The 18,729-nt window shown below is 30.1% G+C and overlaps 1 protein-coding gene across 3 annotated transcripts; it reads right to left on the minus strand.

Annotated features, from left to right (window-relative positions):
* Nucleotides 1-9,632: 9,632 nt before the first annotated feature.
* On the minus strand, nt 9,633-15,127 carry LOC112719628 (glucose-6-phosphate 1-dehydrogenase, cytoplasmic isoform). Of its 3 annotated transcripts, none has more exons than XM_025770267.3 (16): nt 14,867-15,127; nt 14,036-14,258; nt 13,729-13,814; nt 13,324-13,390; nt 13,016-13,202; nt 12,639-12,796; nt 12,472-12,540; nt 12,308-12,366; nt 12,005-12,041; nt 11,783-11,854; nt 11,361-11,508; nt 11,135-11,230; nt 10,834-10,904; nt 10,412-10,527; nt 10,129-10,174; nt 9,633-10,036 (listed from the first exon to the last, which is right to left on the minus strand). In XM_025770267.3, exons 2-16 carry the CDS (start codon nt 14,210-14,212, stop codon nt 9,869-9,871), a joined length of 1,557 nt encoding a protein of 518 aa, XP_025626052.1. In that variant the 5' UTR covers nt 14,213-14,258; nt 14,867-15,127; the 3' UTR covers nt 9,633-9,868. The 3 variants fall into 3 exon arrangements, with proteins under 3 accessions (XP_025626052.1, XP_025626051.1, XP_072063933.1); XM_025770266.2 differs by having other exon boundaries at nt 14,036-14,235; nt 14,867-15,046; XM_072207832.1 differs by having other exon boundaries at nt 14,036-14,235; nt 14,703-14,926.
* Nucleotides 15,128-18,729: the final 3,602 nt, after the last annotated feature.

Genomic DNA, 18,729 nt, shown 5'->3' on the forward strand with positions numbered 1-18,729 from the left:
TGTGTATTATTTATAGTTCCAGCTAGGATTTTTTGTGTGGTGGCCCAGCAACATGTAAACTCAATGACAGAGAAATTCTTATTTTGTTCATACAGAAAATCCTTTTTTTTAATACATTTACACAATTTATACAATTTTTTAAAAAGTAATATCATTACTTTTAAATTTAATATTATCACTCTATCTTTCATTCTCTTTTTTATTTTTTTTATAATGATAAAAAACATTTTGAAATTTTTAAAAAATACAATAATAAAATAACATTAGCAATTAAAGAATGATGATACCTACTAATTTGTTTCTTTTTCTCTTTCTTTTCCTTTTTAGAATTTAGTAGCTAAGATCACTTTGTGACGTAGTAAATAATTTTTAGTCACACAAAAAAAAAAATTCCCCTAAGAAAGTTGCTAAAGCAAATCCCCTTAATTTACTGTGATTATTACTAAATTGCCACTCAACAGTCAACCCATTTCACCCACTTACAGCTGAGAGTAGTTGGGTTTGTTGTGTGTCAAAAGGTTCATAATTACTGGGTTGACTCTGAAATTCTGATTCATGTAGAATTGTAGATGATTGATGAATATTATTCTCTTGTTTCTTTTGATGTGTCACTTGTTTGATTGTATCAATGCTAGTATCAAATTTAAAATTATTAGCAATATTTAGATTAATTAAGTTCGGATATTATTCCTGAGACTGAAGTAAATTGATACTTAAAAAAAATAGAAACTTATTGAAATTCTATTGATCTAATGATGAATTAATTTGTGTTTGATGAATTTATTATGAAAGTAAAACTTTTAACAAGCTACTAGTATTAATCAAGTGATTTAATTGTGACATTGCTATATGCAATATTTTTTCATCTAGTAGTTGAAATATCAATTTAATTAAAATAATTTGATATTAAGATTTTGAATAAGTTTTTTTTTTTTTAACAAAGATAGGAAAACTCGAACCCACGACCTCTTAGATGAGTATGGGGAGACTATGTCATTTGAGTTATAACTTATTGGCAGATTTTGAATAAGTTAATTATTCAAAAAAAAATTGTATTAAATAAGACAATTTTATAAACTAAATTTCATTACGATTTCATATACTTATTTTATGTAAAATCACAATTTTTCTACCCTCCTTAGTTCAGCTGAATTTTATGAGTTTTTAAGAGATTTAATAATGAAAATGAAGTAACATATACATATATACAAAAATAACGGTATATTATATGAATTACTTTGCTAATTTCCTAAAGTTTCTGAATTGAGTAAAGAAATTGACAAAAGAAAAAGATCAAACTTATGCTTCAATCAAATATATATAGGTGTTGGAACGAAGTTGGATGAAGATATGGCAACTTGAAACTTTATATTAAGAAATAAAAAGACACAGGTGGGCTAGATTAAAAGTTAAGATATTGAAATTTTGAAAAGGATCAAAATTATTCAGAAAGGGAAAAACAGAGAAAAAAGTACGTAAATGAAGAAGAAGAAAGAGAAGGCAAGCAACGAAAGAAAAGAAGAAGAAGAGGAAGAAAAACGTGCAGCAAGAAGAAGAAGAATGTGCAGTGAAAACGTGCAGTAACGGTTGAAGAAGGAGAAAGAAAAGGTAAGAAACGAAAGAAAAGAAGAAGAGGAAGAGGAAGAAGAACGTGTAGCAAAAAGAAGGAGGTGTAGTGAAAACAGTTTGAAGCGTGTTAATATATATGACTTGTAAAGACTTGTATAAAAAAATACTTGTATGTGAAAATTTTCTCTTATTTTTATTGATGTGATGTTATGTAAATGAATATATATATATAGAGATAGTGTATCAAAATTAGATTAAAAAAAAAGGGGGATCATTATAAAGAAAAACTTGCCGTGTAATTGAATCAGGCGATCTTAATAATCCTCTATTGGAAATAATGAATACGGTATCATGTGATCTTTTTATATGCACCTAACGTAACTCACAAACTATGCTTTATATAAGTGCTGTTACTTTAATTTAGTTTCAGGGCATAAAAAAAATTACATAAATATATAATCGTATATTGTTAAATAAAAAAATTATTTTTTAAAGTTATTATTTAAACAATTATTTAAACAGATCAATTTAATATAATTAAATAATTGTATTTTGTATGCACTATTTGTATTATTAGTATTTTAAAATTAAACTCTAAGTGCTGTTATTTACCTTGGATATTACATTAAAAAATAATATATATATATATATATATATATATATATATATATATATATATATATATTGTAATTTATAATTTGTTGATGTCAAATTAGTTTTTAGTTCTAGACATGTTTTGACTTAAGATGAGAATATCAATAAAAGGTGAAAGAGTTATTTTTACCAGTTATTTAATGAATGACAGAAGACTCTTTTGAGTCTTGGTCGGTTATAAACAAGAAAAGAAGATCAAAACTTTAACTACTATCGAAGGATTCGATACTTCAAAATAAAAAAGGCTCTGAAGCGGACGAAAAATAGCAGGACAGTAAGACCCGATAATATTCCAATTGAAGTTTGGAAGGGCTTTGGAGAGAAAGACATCAGTTAGTTAACCAAACTTTTAACGAGATTTTAAAGTCAAAGAAGATGTCACATGAGTGGAGAAAGAACACCTTGGTACCTATCTACAAGAATAAGGGGGACATACAGAGTTGCGAAAACTATAGAGAGATCAAGCTCATGAGCCATACCATGAAGTTATGGGAAAGGATGATAGAACGGAGGTTGAGACAAGAGACACAAGTAACAGAAAACCAATTTGGTTTTATACCAGGTAGATTCACCATTGAAGGCTCTGAAACTACATACCTATTAAGAAGGATGATGGAAAAGTATCGTAGTAATAAAAGGAATTTACATATAGTGTTTATTGATTTGGAAAAAACATTGGATAGAGTGTCATAGGAGGTCTTATGGAAGGTTTTGGAAAAGAAGATAGTGAGGATCGCATATATTCCTATAATTAAAGATATGTATGATGGAGTTACAACTAGAGTGAAGACTCAAGGTGGTGTGATAGAAGAATTTTCTATTGTTATAGGATTACACCAAAGATCATCCTTAAATCTATACATTTTCACATTAGTCTTGGAAGTACTCACAGAGCATATCCAAGAGCCTGTGTCATGGTGCATGTTTTTTGCCGATGACATCGTCTTTATGAGAGAGTCAAGGAAATACCTAAATAATATAAGAAGGTGGATTTGTAGAGAGAAGTTCTAGAAGTGTATGGTCTGACGGAATATACGGAATGTAAGTTCAGTCGCCAAAGGAAAAATCCTAATATAGAGGTGAATATTAGAGAAAACATCTTACGAAAAGTTAAAAGTTTTAAATATCTTGGGTGTATCATACAAGATAATGGAGAGATTGAACAAGATGTAAATCATAAGATCCAAACAGATTGATCAAAATGGCGGAATGTGATTGGTTTTATATGTGACAAAAAAGTGCCTTTAAAACTTAAAGATAAATTCTATCGCACTGTTATCAGATCGGCTATACTTTATGGTATAGAGTGTTGGGCGACCAAAAGAGAGTACGAATATAAGTTTAAGTGTGGCAGAGATGAAGATGTTGAAATGGATGAATGGTCATACGCAATTGGATAGAATAAGGAACGAAGATATAAGAGAGAGTTGGAGTAGCATCTATTGTAAAAAAGATGGTAAAATTACATTTCAAATGGTTTAAACATGTGAAAAAAAGACATCCAATCAAGAGAATGGATGAGATAAAAGATGGAAGATAAATAAAGAGTGAAAAATAAAAAAAAATATATATCTATAAATTAATCAAACAAAATCTACATATAAATGATTTTTTTGTAAATATAATATATGATAGAATTTGTGGTAGTTGTAAAAAAAGAAATATGTGTGATGTTCTTTAGTAATGTGCATAATGTATATTATAAAATACTTATTAGATCTATCTATCACTTTATATTACATGCATGTTACTACACATATAATAATGCATTAATCAGATGTTATTTGAATGATGGGTTGTCGTTTGTCCATAATCGGTATATTCCATGCATGTAATAATAATAAATAAAAGAAAATTGGTATATTCAACTTTTTACCAAATTCTGAAGGGGGATAAAATGACAGACAAGTATTTTTTATTGGTCGTCGTCACAAAGCTCTACAAATCTTAAGACTTGGTGTTAAAAATACAACTACAAATTTTCAAAATTAATTAATCAAAATCTTAATAATAACTAAATAACTTTTAGCAGCAATGACAAAAAAAAAAAAAAAAAAAAAGTTGTCAACATTATCTAGTTTAATTTGGACCCTCTACTAGTTCTTGTTGCCGTGAATATTTTTCCTTCACGTATTATTTATACCATGCTTTTCTTTTAAAAATGTAAAAAATGAGTATAAAAATAATAAAATAAATAAGTATTTTTAAATTGTTCAAAAAGACACGTTAAAATATATAAAAATAGTATAAATATCAATTTTTTCAAAAAACACCAGAAAAAAAATGAAAATGACTTTTGTTACAGAAAAATTCTTAAAAATTAGTCATTTTTAATATTTTTAATTATTATTTAATCAGTATAAATATTAAATTATTTTTAACAAATAAATTTTATTAATTTATATATATAAATTTTGTAAAAATATTAATGTAAATAATTGTATTATTTATGTATAAAATTTTGATAAATATAAATATAAATTAAATATATATTATTATTGATCAAATATTAACAAAAAAATAATAATATTTACCGAGCATGTAACATTATCTTTTATTATATTATCATTTATTCTTCACTCATTCATTATTGTTGGAAGAGAGAAAAAGAAAATGAAAAGTGGAGTTAGCTTTAATTCCTCGCCCAATTTGTTTGTTGATGGTATTACATATAGGTGCAAGACAAAAAATGCTTTTGATTTGTCTAATACCTGAAATCCATTTAGTGTTGAACATAATATTTAATTATTTATCATTGTTGTCACACAAAATGGGACCCAATGCATATGATAATGAAAAAGACCCCCAATTTATTGACAAGAATAATTTTCTTTTGTATGTGCATGTTATTGTGTTAACATGTGGCTAAAACCTAAAACAACAGAAAATAAAGTAGCAACAGTTATTGATTGTTTACTGTGGTGTCGGCATAACATTTTGCTTCATGATGAAAATTTCATGTGTGTTGATAATTTCTTTTGCGTTGGTTTAATTTTTTACAACAAATTAAAATATTTAAATTTATGGTAAATATTAAATTAGTCAAAATAATAAATACTTTAATTATAATTTATGGAAGAAATCTTGAGTTTAAGTCATAGAAATAGTAAATCTTTTTTATAAATTATATATAATGATTGATAAAGAATATTTAAAAAAAAAGAATTTATACATCAAAATTTTCTCATATCTTTGTTATATATTAATTAATTATAATTGTTTTTTGGTCAATAGTAGTGTTTTATAGATTGTTATTATTATTGTACAAATTAAATTAAAAAAAAAGTTAGGTAATGAATATATTTTTTTGTTATTTTACTTTGAATCAACACTATTCAACTCTTTATTTTTTACATTAAAAATGTTGGTCTCTAACCTTTCGGATAAACTAAATACATATTAAGGTGATAAAACTTTTGCACATGAGGAATTATGTCCTAATCCTAGCCAGTATATTGTTCATCGAAAATGTTTAATAATAAAAAAATATTAGTTATAAATTATTAAAATTTATCATTTTTAATTTTATTTAATGTATTTTATTTTAAATAAATATTAAATAAAATAAATTTGATTTATTTAAACTGATTATTTTTTATCTCCTTAACATTATTAATTATTAACTATGCCCTAAGCCTAACAGCTATTACTCTATCCTTTTTCCTTCTCTATAAGTATTAATATGTATCTTTTAATTTTAGTCAAGTTTCACATACATATATAGGCAATAGTATAATCTAGAGTTCTATAGCTAAAAGCTACATTAATTAGGGTAAGTTGTGCTAAAAAAATTGCATTAAGGAATCTCACAGCTTTAAATCTCTGAAAAGGACCAAAAGGGTCATTATAGTTACTTCAGTTGAAAGGGTGCATTCTACATGTCTTTTAGTGCATCTAAGCTAAACTTTATAAGCAACTTGTTTTGGTGTGGTCCTTCACTAAATTACATGCATCAATCAATTATCCTATTAATTCTATTCAACCCTATTATGTACGGATACTGACACAAACATGAAATACGATATGATACAGAGAATACGCATACACAAATTTTAAAATGTTATAAGACACGGAAACACAATATATATAAAATATAAAATATTTTTTAGATAAATTATAATGATATTTTAATATTTTTTTAGTTATTAAAAATATTTAAAATATTTTTTATTTTAATAGATAATAATATATATTATTTATAAACTCATTTCAAAAATATATGTTAAAAATAAGACCGAACACACTGATACGAGATGGTATTTAGATGTGTTTAAAGAAAAATTTTTATTTTTTATTAAGATACAATTAGACACAACAAACACGCGTATCAAACAAATATCGATAAATATCGTATTTAAAATATGTCCAACAAACAAATACACTATCTGTGCTTCTTCTTAGGTTCAAGCTATCTTAAAAAATTGCATTTGGCACTAACTTTTCAACTCAAATAATATATACCAATTTTTAATTGATCCATGAGATGGTCCAACAATGCCATTATGCAAGGTAAACTTGGCATGGCATCAATCCATGATTGAACATCAATAACATTATTGGACCCCCAATGCCTTCTAGTGATGAATCAATCACATATTATGTTTCAAGACCAAAAAGTAAAAATAAAAATCACATATTATATTTTAGATTAATTTATGGTATGTTAAGTTGTTAACAATTTACCGGTTTGAGTAGTTTGACACTTTGACAATAAAGCTTTTTAAGTGAGGTCAAGCTATAATCTCGTGAATAATAATAATAATAATAATAATAATAATAATAATAATAATAATAATAATAATAATAATAATAATAAAGGAGTTTTATTTGTACAAGTACATTAATAAGCACATTCATTTTTTATATAAAAAAAAAAGGCTGAGTAATTTTTTTTTTTAAAGATTCATTTATTTTATTCCCCTTAACTTCCTTCAATTATACTTATGGATATTATTTGTAAAAAAAAAAAAAGTGAAATTTGGATATCAACAGATTTTTTTTATTTGTAGTAGTAGACTAATTTGATTGGAGGTAGATTAAAGAATTCAATGAACTAATATATGAAAGTGGTTTATACCATGTCCATAAGTAATAAAGTAATCAATTTTATATTGAAAGCACGTTGTAATTTCAAGTTACGTATTGTAAAATTAAAAGAAAATGTTATAGCAGAGACATTATCTAAACATGATCGAACATAAAGTTGAACCAAGACAAAATGGGTATGATCTAATCATGCCAATCCAGCTGAGATTTTTGTCAAGATTCATATAGGTTATTGCATTGCCTATTATAAAACAAAATAAGCAAAAATAGTTTTTACTCCTAATTGAAGGTATGGTTATAGAAGAAGCATCATAATCTGTTAATGTGTTAGTGTCTTGGTTGGTTAAAAATCCATTCATATTTTGGTGATATATATTTTTTCTCATGGTATTCTCAGTTTGAGAGGCAATAACTAATCCATTGCATATTTGAATTTCAATTAAAAGTTTGTCAATTGTCAACAAATTATTATATGTGCATAGCAAAATTCGAATCCTGAATACTTATTTAAACAGACTAGTGAACTGTTTACTAGATTAACGCAAGTTGGTTATTTTGGTGAAATAAGTTTTTTTTTTTTGTTTCTCACGGTATCCTCCAACCCGACAGGTCAAGGACTAATCCGTCGCGAATCTGAGCTCCATTTAAGGGTCTGCCGCTGACCAATGGGTTGCTGCATGCACAAGGCGAGATTCGAACCCCCGACATTTGTTTAAGCGAACGAGTGAGCTGACTACTCGACCAACGCAAGTTGATTTTGGTGAAATAAGTTATACCCATTCTACCAAAGTGATTTAACATTAACATTAACATTGCACCTATATCCTCCCATATGATCCATGATATTTGGTTTGGCCCAATGGGTCTAATATTGCCTTACAAAACCATAAGACTTTATACATTATTACACTAGTTTGGCCAAAAATTGTATAGGTAGAATTAATCAAGTTTAATTCCAAAAAAAATTCACATCCAATAAGGAAAAAAAACTAGTTTAATAAATTTTCAAGATAATTTCTTTTTATAGAAATTTCAGGAAATTCAAATATCAAATTTAGTAGTTAGTATCTACTTGCATTTTTAAGGTTATATCATAAATCAAAATTAAGTGGTATGATGAAATAGAAAATCGCTTTCAAAGTTTATGAAATTTTATACAATTGAACTATATAATAAAATATCTCAAATTCAACTATTGGATTTGTGAAACTTATAATTTATATAAAAAAAATATAAGGCTCAAATATAATTAAGAAGCATATTAAATCCAGAGAGAGAGAAATCAATTCTTTTTATTTAAAATTATCAGTTTTCTTTAACTACACTATAATCACATCAATTAATGTCCTTTATAGTTTTTGTGGTTCTAATAAATTTGGGTTTTGATTGTGGGCGCATAAGAATTTATATTGAAATGAAGGTGAATGGATTAACTTGCTCCACATTGAAGACAAACATAAACCAGTGGATGCAAACCAATAAGGGACCTACAAATATTAATCCAACTTCATGATTTTTTTTCTACTCCTACCAATTAAGTCAATTTTCATTTGGAATATGATTCTTATCTTTCATTTGGATGATAAATTGTCAAATCAGCTTGGATTCTTTAACGGTCCAATCACTTATCATTCACTTAATCAATAATATTCACTTATTCAGACTATGAAAATTACTTACAAAAAAAACTCTTAATTACTAAATTATGATCGATTTAATCTAAGTTGGATTAGTCAAGTTGTTAATCCATGAGTTTGAATTTCACTTTGTGCATATAATAATTTATTGACTAATTACAAATCTTTAAATAGAACTCAAATTTACGACGGATTAATGTTTAACCTGTCAGACTAAGAAATACTATAAACACAAAAAAAAAATTATGATTGATTTTATAGTTTTATATTATATAACATATATACATCTATATCAATAACTTAACTTATTGGTTTTGAAAATTTGTGATTGTCTACTTTAACTTTATGACAGATTTTTTCCTTGCCCATAACTCAAACTCAAGAACATTGAAAAGAGAAAATAAGTAAAAACAAGAAACATGATTTTATTGTTTTCTCTTTTTTTCTTTATAAAATTCGAAAAACACTTGAAATAAAAATGCAAACCATGTTGGGCCGCCGCTCTCGACCACAGGAGAAATTTCGGGGAAGAATAAAATAAAATAACATAAGATTAGAAGACACCACATCCAACTCAAAACTTTAAGGTATTAAATTAATAAGTTTCTCATCTTATAAACTCCTCACTCTTTCTTGTTTTCTTTGATGTAGGACTAACTTCATGCACTCCTCACACTTGCAACATTAACAAACCAAACGCGACTGAAACATACCCAACCACCTCGATTTTGAAGAAAATACATTTATTAGAAAATCCATAAACTAAGTACACAACCTTCATATGCTTGGTCTTACAACTTACACACACCATCCCATTATATATAGGAGAGTGCAGCTCTCAAGGAAAGTTCCTCAAAGCTTATTAAAACCAACTCAAAAATCCTCATGCTTATTACAATTTGCTCACTCTACAAGGTTTTTATTGTATATATATATATTTATATTGTAAGCAACTGAAAAATCTACAATGTAGGAGGGATCCATATATAACCGTGTGTTTGAACATAGCCGGCTTTTCGCAGCAATTCATCGGCTTCTGCCGGACCTCTACTTCCTGGCTTATAAGGGAGTGGCTTGAACTCCCCTCTATCAATTCTGTGCAACAATGGGGTGAAGATCTTCCATGATGCCTGATAGTATAGAAAATATATAGTTAAGCACATTACATTAGTCTTTCAAGAATATATGAAACATTGTATCAAGCCATGTAACAATTTGTTACCTTCAACTCATCTCTACGAACAAAATGTTGCTGATCGCCTCTAATTCTGCAAAACGCAATACAATTGGCATTATTATTTAACGCGGATCTGTTTCTTTCAAACTATTGAGCTGATTCGTGAGTTATTTTGATGCAGGGCGACAGGGCGTCGACCCTATAATATTCGGTTAGGTGGCTTCACTATATACATCAGTTAGTGTTACTATGTAGCTTGGATGTATAATGAAAGAAGGCTAGAAAAAATTGGTAAGTTATAAAATATGAACTAGGAAAGTGAAGATACGTGTCGAGAATGAGCCGCTCATAAGCCTCTGGAATGGTAACCCCTTGATACCGCTGCCCATATGACAAGTCCAGTTCGCTTTGAACGGTAGACATCTCCAAACCGGGTTGCTTGACCTGCAAGAATAGCACATATCATGGATTTGTAAAACTCTTATGCAGCAAATGCATAATCTAAATCTAATATATAATTGTTTCTAAATACACTTAACATTAAATTATCAAGTGAATGAATACAAGAAACCAATAGATGCAGTGCACTTGTTCAGTAATTTGGCAAGCGAATTTAAGTTTAAGATAAAATAAATAATTTTGACTTCAAACATTGAATTGGGAGATCTATATTTACTATATGAACATCAAACTTCTCAATAAATGCATATGACAATATAGAGAATCATCGAAATGTAGGCGATCATATACCGTAAGCTTCATGTAAATAGCTTCTGAAGGCTGTAGGCGGATAACAAACTCATTTCTCCCTTGCTTTTGACCTAGACATGCACAAGTTTACAGTGAGGTTTCGTTTTGCAGACATCGATATTTTGATGAATGAAGAAAAGTATTTACTAGAAAACATTTATATTCACTTTCAAAGCCGATAAAGAACATGTATCTATGTTTGTCATGTTAGCGATTATGGATTATTGAGATGATCAACATCTTAATACTTTCTATGTACTATGAGATAACATCCAAAAATTAAAATCGTATGGTGCCATACACTTGAAAATATCACCAGGAACGTCCTTGAATTGAACTCGTATCTCTGCCTTTCTAGAATTTAAGGCCTTCCCTGCTTTTAAAATGAAAGGAACACCTGATGCCAAAAAGAAAATCAAGGAATTCATGAAACATAAAAATAAAGTATTAGCACAAAGAAAATGAAAGTATGCCCCAAATTATATTCATTTTCGCTTAGGAAGAAAATGCTAAAGATGTTACCATACCTTCCCATCTTTCATTGTGTATGCGCAGAATAACAGTTGCAAAAGTTGGAGTGTTCGACTCATCAGGTACGGTTGGGTCATCTCTATAGCCTTCATATTGTCCAAGAACAACCTCATCGTCGCTAATAGGTACTACTGATTCAAGAACCTGCATTTTGTGGCCAACAGAAAATACTTTAGACTTTGATTGCATGCCATGGACCATCTCAAAATCTAGATAAATATTGAGGTGCAACAAGGAAAGTTTGTGGTTATGAAAATATCTCTCATTGTTCAATTGCAATTTGCAAGTATGAGAAACCGATTTAATAGGAGAACAAGGATTTTCTGCTGATATTGATGGCTTCATATTAGCAAAGCTGAATGCAAATGGCAACATAACGTGATAATTTCGGCTTAAATTGTAGGGAAAAGGTGCACACCTTCACTTTCTCATCCCGAATGTGCTCAGGCTTGAGAGAAACTGGCTTTTCCATAGCAACTAAGCAGAGAACCTAAATGGTAGAAAAGTGATGAGAAAAATTCAACATTATTCGACATCTTATAAGTTACGATTTAACAGAAGCGTCCACTTGACAAGACAAAATAATTATAACAATGTCAAAGTATATTATTCTATATTGTTATGAAAATGAAGAGATCACCTGAAGCAGATGGTTTTGAATAATGTCTCGAATAATTCTGCCAAAAGAAAAGTTGTACACTGATGATTTATACTTCCACAAGCGTAATAAGAGAAATCGTATACAAAATGAGTAATAGATATTCAATATTGATGCATATGAAAAAAAAATGAAAAATCAAAGTTCAAATTTCAATATCATCAATGAAAATAAAATTGGTATACAAAAATTCTTTTCATTAGTATCCCTTCATTGACTATTTGCATCACTTGTCATTTGAAAGCTTCATTGAACAATTTCATTAAAGCAAAATTCTACACATACCCATATTGGTCAAAATATCCACCACGACCTTCGGTTCCAAAATCCTCTCTGAAAACTATCTGCAATGAAATCAACAGCCAAATGTTCATTTGATGTGGACATCAAATGTTGACAACTTAACTAAAGTTCTAGTTGTAACTTTGACTACAAAGAAAGAATCTCACCTGGACATTGTCGATGTTGTCACGATTCCAAAGAGGCAAAAACAATCGATTTGCGAAACGAAGTACCAACTGCCAATATGAATAAAATGAAAAGGGTTTAGACTTTAGACAGAGCCTATGGAGCAAACGGTAAGTATTAAGTAAGTCATCATATAAACATTTATTACCATATTCTGCACTAGTTCTTTTCCCAAGTAGTGATCAATACGGTAGATTTGTGGTTCCTCAAACAACTCTCCAATCTGAGTACTTAGTTCTTCTGCAGATTCTAGGTCCTTTCCAAAAGGTTTCTCAACAACAACACGTGTCCACCCACCAAGATTGGCTACGAAAAGGCGGCAAATTAGCATCAATAGAAACAAAAGTTAGACATTCCAGATAATAAGTTAAACTTTATTTCATTATTATTTCCTTTTTAGTCTATACACAATAAAATATAACACATGCAGTCATCCTGTAAATCCAAAATCTATACCAGCAGCAGCTGCATTTTAGAACATTGGAACATAAATTATATGTTACAACCATATATTATAGCTCTTACATTTATTCATGCAACAAGTCTTGATCATCTTGCAAACAGATGGATATACTGAAGGAGGAAGTGCAAGATAGAAAAGCCGCCTAGACAAACCCTCTGCGCTGTTTTTCGAATATTCGTGCTCTGAAATCTCTTTGTCCAACAAGCGAAAACCTTCCTCGGAATCGTAAGAGCCACTTACGTATTTGATCTAAATGGAAGAGAAAAAATGAGATAGAATGAACATTTTGGGCTGACAAGAATTGTTTTGTAGTGAGACTACAATGAAATTTATATACAAGTACAACAACGCAAACAAGGGAAATGCTAACCAGATTCAAAAAATCCGATACATCATCCAACTGTTTTGCGGAAGCATCTTTGGCAGGAACAAGATAGCTGCACGAGCCACGTTTGTTATGCTTACAAACAGTTTAAATACTATAAATTAAAATATATGAACTAATAGGAACACAGTTTCTATAGAACAACTTCGTGAAACAACCCGCGAACAAGAATTCGTGAAATGCTTATCATAGAAAAAAGTGTATAGTAAAGATTTTTTTGGCTAATTCAAAGGAAACAATTGCAAACATAAACTCGTCTCACTGCATTTGTATATTCTCAATTCTAGAATATCAGGGAAAGTTGTAACTGATTGCCATCTTTTCCCTTTCTGTATTTCATAAATATTTGGAAAAAATAATATGCACTTTTCTTTCTAGAGAAAGCCTCACCCTCGCAATCGATCTCTCAGTTCATCATCAGAGATTTTTGTCCTTGCATAACCAAAAATATGAACTTCTTTTGGTGGTAGGAATCCCTGAAAATAAATTCACCAAGCATAAGAAACAAATCCTTCAAGAAAAGGTAAAAAACTATTAGAAAATATTCCATCTACAAAAAGAACAAATTACGAATAAATAGTATGGTGATCCTCTTCATCAATTTTCCTTTTTAGTTTCACCTCAGTTCTATGCAACACGCCAATTAGACATGATCCAAAGACTTTGATATATTGCTCTATAAATGGAAGGCACCAACCTGCCGATACAGGTGGAAAAGTGCCGGGAACGTTTTCTTCTTAGCCAGATCACCAGAAGCACCAAGCACAACAATGGAGAGTGAGCCAGTTTCAGATACATTTAGAGACTCTCTTGCCAAGGGAGATTCAGTTTCAAAGCTAGATCTTCTTTCGATGTGCCATTCGTTCGTTCCCATCCTCTAGCAGTACTTGAACTATTCTGCAATCCAAATTGGGAGTGATCTATTTGTCATGTATCAAATCATAAGAACAACTTAGAAAATATACTAACATAGCTTTAATTAATGTTAATGATGAATTCCTTCAAACAAATAAGCATAAAATTGATTCTCAAAACATAGAATTAACAATCAGAAAAAAAAACCATCAATCCAAAAGGTAACAAACCAACAAATCAAGCCAGCCAAATTCAAATACAGTGCCTTTTGGATTTTGGAATAGTTCCAACACAAATCTCAATCAATCACATACCAGAGAAAATGAAAACACCCCTTTTAACTACCAAATTTATCAAAATTGACCCAGATAAAAATAAAATAAAAGCTACAAACTTTTATCAATCATGCAGAAGAGTTCAGCTGAAACTCCAAGAGAGCTGAAAAACAAAGTAAAAGCTACACCCAAAAAAAGAAAAATTTGAGACCAACCCAATTATCAAAATCAAACCTAAATTATCATGGAACATGGGATCAAAACACAGGAACCAAGAAATTCAGGATCAAAAGGGTGATCCACAAACAACAAACACATGCAAGGAGCTGGTTGAAATGGAAAGTGTGAATCCAGAGCAGAAGAAAGTGGCAAAGTCAAGTCATCAATATGAACAGTACCTTGTTGTTGTTATTGTTGCAAAACCTTAATTGATTTTTTCAATGGTTTCAGAAGAAGCTGAAAAGCATAAAAAGGGTCTCTTTTATTATTGAGGTTTGGGAAGTTGGTTGTTCAGAGTTCTTCACCAACTTCACAACTCTCTCTCTCTCACTTCGGTCTTTTTGGTCAGCGACTACGGTGTTAACTGCTAAGTGCTGACGCAAATCAATATTTTCTATAATTCCCGTATTGCCCCTGTATTTTTCATTATTTGCATTCTGACCCCTGTTTTTATGCCTCTTCACCTTATACCTTTTTTTTTTTATGAATTTAGTTAGCAATAATTTTATTTTATTGACACTTTTTAAGAGTATCATAAATAAAAAAGTTGAGTAAAGTGATAATTAGGTTGCTGAAGATTTTGCGTTTGGACAAATTAGATCCTAAGAAAGAAAAAGTAACAATTAAGTCTCTCAGAAAATGAAACGTGGACACGTTACATCCTTCTGTTAGTAAGACTAGCGGCGCCTCTGATGTGGACTGTTAATGTAAGTGAGATGTCCGTTAAATGCCACATTAGAATTACTCTAAATAATGAAGATAAATTAGTCTTTGAATGTTGTTTGATTTTAACATGTTCCAAACCCTAATTGTCCAAAATCCCCAATTATTCACCCTGAAACAAAACAAAATCCTAGCACAATACAGAATGAATAGCACCAGAAGCTTTCAGTGTAATTGCCAATTGTATGCAACAATATACAAGTCTAGAACAATGGAGAATCCTGATCGGTTATTTTTTGGATGCCCAAATTTTAGAGTAATTGATATCTCCTTCTTACAGTTGCTTTGATTTGTTTGGCGCAAAAAGAAAATGTTTTCATTTCTTGACTTTTTTTTTTTTACAGAAAAATTTGCCATACCGCAAATTCTTTAAATGGCTAGATGAAGCTGTTGGGGATGAGAAAGTTGTAGAAAGTAGAAAGCATGGTTGGGAGCAGAGATTGATTGATTTGGAGGAAAGAATTTTGGCGTTGGAGAAGCAGGAATCTCCTAAAATTGTTGTTAGTCGATTTAGGGATGTTTGCTTTTTCTTTTTATTGGGTTTATATTTACAATAGTTGTGTCTGTCTTGTGTAGTAGTACTAAGTGAACTAGAATTGTTACTGTAAATGTAATGTAATTTGTTTACCATGAATGAAGTTAGCTGTGAAGTGTGAACCATTATTGTAAGCATGTAGTTTGTTTACGATAAATGATATTATCTAGTTGTTTTAAATGTGTGCAAAATCTGATAAACAACCACATCAATAATAAAAGCACAATATGTAATCCAAAGTGAAGCATAATTAAATAGATAATAAACATTACCCAAAGTGAATTAGTAGACTTATGAAATTACATCACTTGAATCCAAAATATGACCAAATTTATCCTAAAAACATAAAGTACAACACTAATGTGCTAAATCCAAAAGAAAACATTACCCCCCAAAATAACATTATATCCACCAAAACAGCATGTTCAAATCAAAGTTTTTAAACCCCAAAAAATTAAGTCATGATCCATTCAACCTAAGGAGATCAATATTCTAATGCCAAGGCCTAGGCCTAAAAATTTCAATATTCTTTAGACTGGTCCAGTGTTTGTTGTTGCCCTTGTTTCTGTAGATAGATGATTAGTTGGTGTAACAGCCCAGACCACCCGGGTTCTGACTCTGATACCATCTGTAACAGACCAAACCACCCGCTAGCACGATATTGTCCGCTTTGGTACACAAGGCCTCACGGTTTTGTCTTTGACGATAGGGATGATAGCCGAAGCTCCCACACTCACTCGTCAAAATGCGTCATGCTAGGGAGAGGTATCCACACCCTTATAAGACATGATTCGTTCCCCTCCCCAACCAATGTGAGACCTTACAGTTGGCCCTTGAGCTATTTGTGATTGTAAGGCAAGCTGTGGGTGAAGAACTTGTGCAGGCCTAACAATAGCTTCTTTCTTCCTAAAGGAGCTGGATTTAGTGACTTGTTTGACTATTGCTCCTACACAATACTAGACCAACACCAACGGTTAATATATTCCATAAATAGTAGATATAATAACAGGATTGACATTGTTAGCAATAGCAGCAACACTAACTATAGTTGTGCTTGTAGATTGTGGGATATTCATTGCTAGGACTTGATTTGGCTAAAACATAGAATAATAGTTGCATGAAACATGCACAATTTTATCTTTTAGTGTACAATTAAACCCTTATAAAAATTATAAAAGGGACAATTAAACCTTATAAAAGTTATGAAAGATACAATTAAACCCTCATAAAATATATTGTATGGACAACTAAATCCTCATGTTTGAAAGAGTTAAAGGCTAACCTCAAGATCGACAGTAATCTCTTGTTGTCAATGCTGGGTGCACTTTGAGACAGTGCACACTCCTCTTGAGGGGCAGACTCACACTGAGATTTGGTCCTTTTTTTGGTGCCTTTCTTTATTGTTGGAACTTTTTTGCAAGTCTTGTAATTGTAGTTAGGATTGTCACACTTGCTGCAAGTGATTATAAGACTTCTCCTAAGCGTATTTTCATTCATCAGTGGCTCTGTATGATCTTTCTTCTTTATAGACAATATTAACTCACTACCGAGTCAAGCAACTAAAAATTCATAGTTTTTTAATGGTTTATGCACGATTTTTAGCAAAGAACAAAGAGCTCTAAACTTAAAAAGAGTAGACATTCACATTATTTTAATGGTTCATGCAAAGTTTTTACCAATAAAAAATCATAACCAATTGCTTTACACACTTTCAAACATAAACTACAAATTCTTTACATCATTGGGATCACACAAAAAGAAACCACAACCTTCGAAACACAAAAATGACAAACATTTCTTACTTGGAGGATGAATGTCGACAACACACATTGTCTTCTTCCTTCTACAATGTCACAAGATCGTCATGGAAATCACTAATTTTGGAGAGAAACTTTGATGATCTGTAAGGTAGCGTTTGGTGGAGAGACAGAGACGGAAAGATTGAGACTGAGAGACAGAGACTAAGAGACAGAGATTGAAATAAATCTCAGTATTCTGTTTGGTGCAAAGTGGGAGACAGAAATTGAAACAAGAATGAAACTCTAATTTAATTTGTACAAATGGTAAAATTAGAATTAATTAATTGAAATGAGGATATTTTAGGTATAAAATGTTATTAAAGTTTCAGTTTTCATCTCTAAAAATTTTAGTCTCCTGTGTCCCTACTTTTTGGAGGTACTGAAATACTGAAATTTTAGGAACAGAGACAGAAATTTTAGTACCAGTCTCTGAACTAACAAATATAATATTGAGTCTCAGTTTCTCAGTCTCTGTCTCAGTACCTCAAAACAAACGTTACCTAAGTATTTGTGGATAAATAAAGAGACATGGAGAGGGTTAAGGGAAATTTCTAAACTTAAAGGAGGAGGGAGATTATTTCTCGAAACGACGACGTTTTTATTCCCACTTGGCACCAATGGACATATCACTATTAATAATAGTACACATAGTCAACTCCATTCCGTTTTGTGTCAACACTTGACAAAAGGGTTTAACGTGTCTAACGTTTGTAATCCTTGAGGATCTATTTGTTATTTTTTTTTTAAAAAGTCTATTCTGTTCGAAGTGCAAATCTTCAGGAACTTAATTGTCACTTTACTCTAAAAATATTTAACTTTAATGTAATTATAGTAATTTTTATGCAATTTTTTAATTAGATTCTTATATTTAAATACATTTTTAAATATAACGTTAAGATAATTTTTTTTAATGTAACAATATATCATTCATTTTCTACATAAAACTCTTTTGCATTAATAATGAAAGAAATTAAATTAGTAAAAA

Source organism: Arachis hypogaea, chromosome 11, assembly GCF_003086295.3.
Source record: "Arachis hypogaea cultivar Tifrunner chromosome 11, arahy.Tifrunner.gnm2.J5K5, whole genome shotgun sequence".
In the NCBI taxonomy this organism is placed as follows: Eukaryota; Viridiplantae; Streptophyta; class Magnoliopsida; order Fabales; family Fabaceae; genus Arachis; species Arachis hypogaea.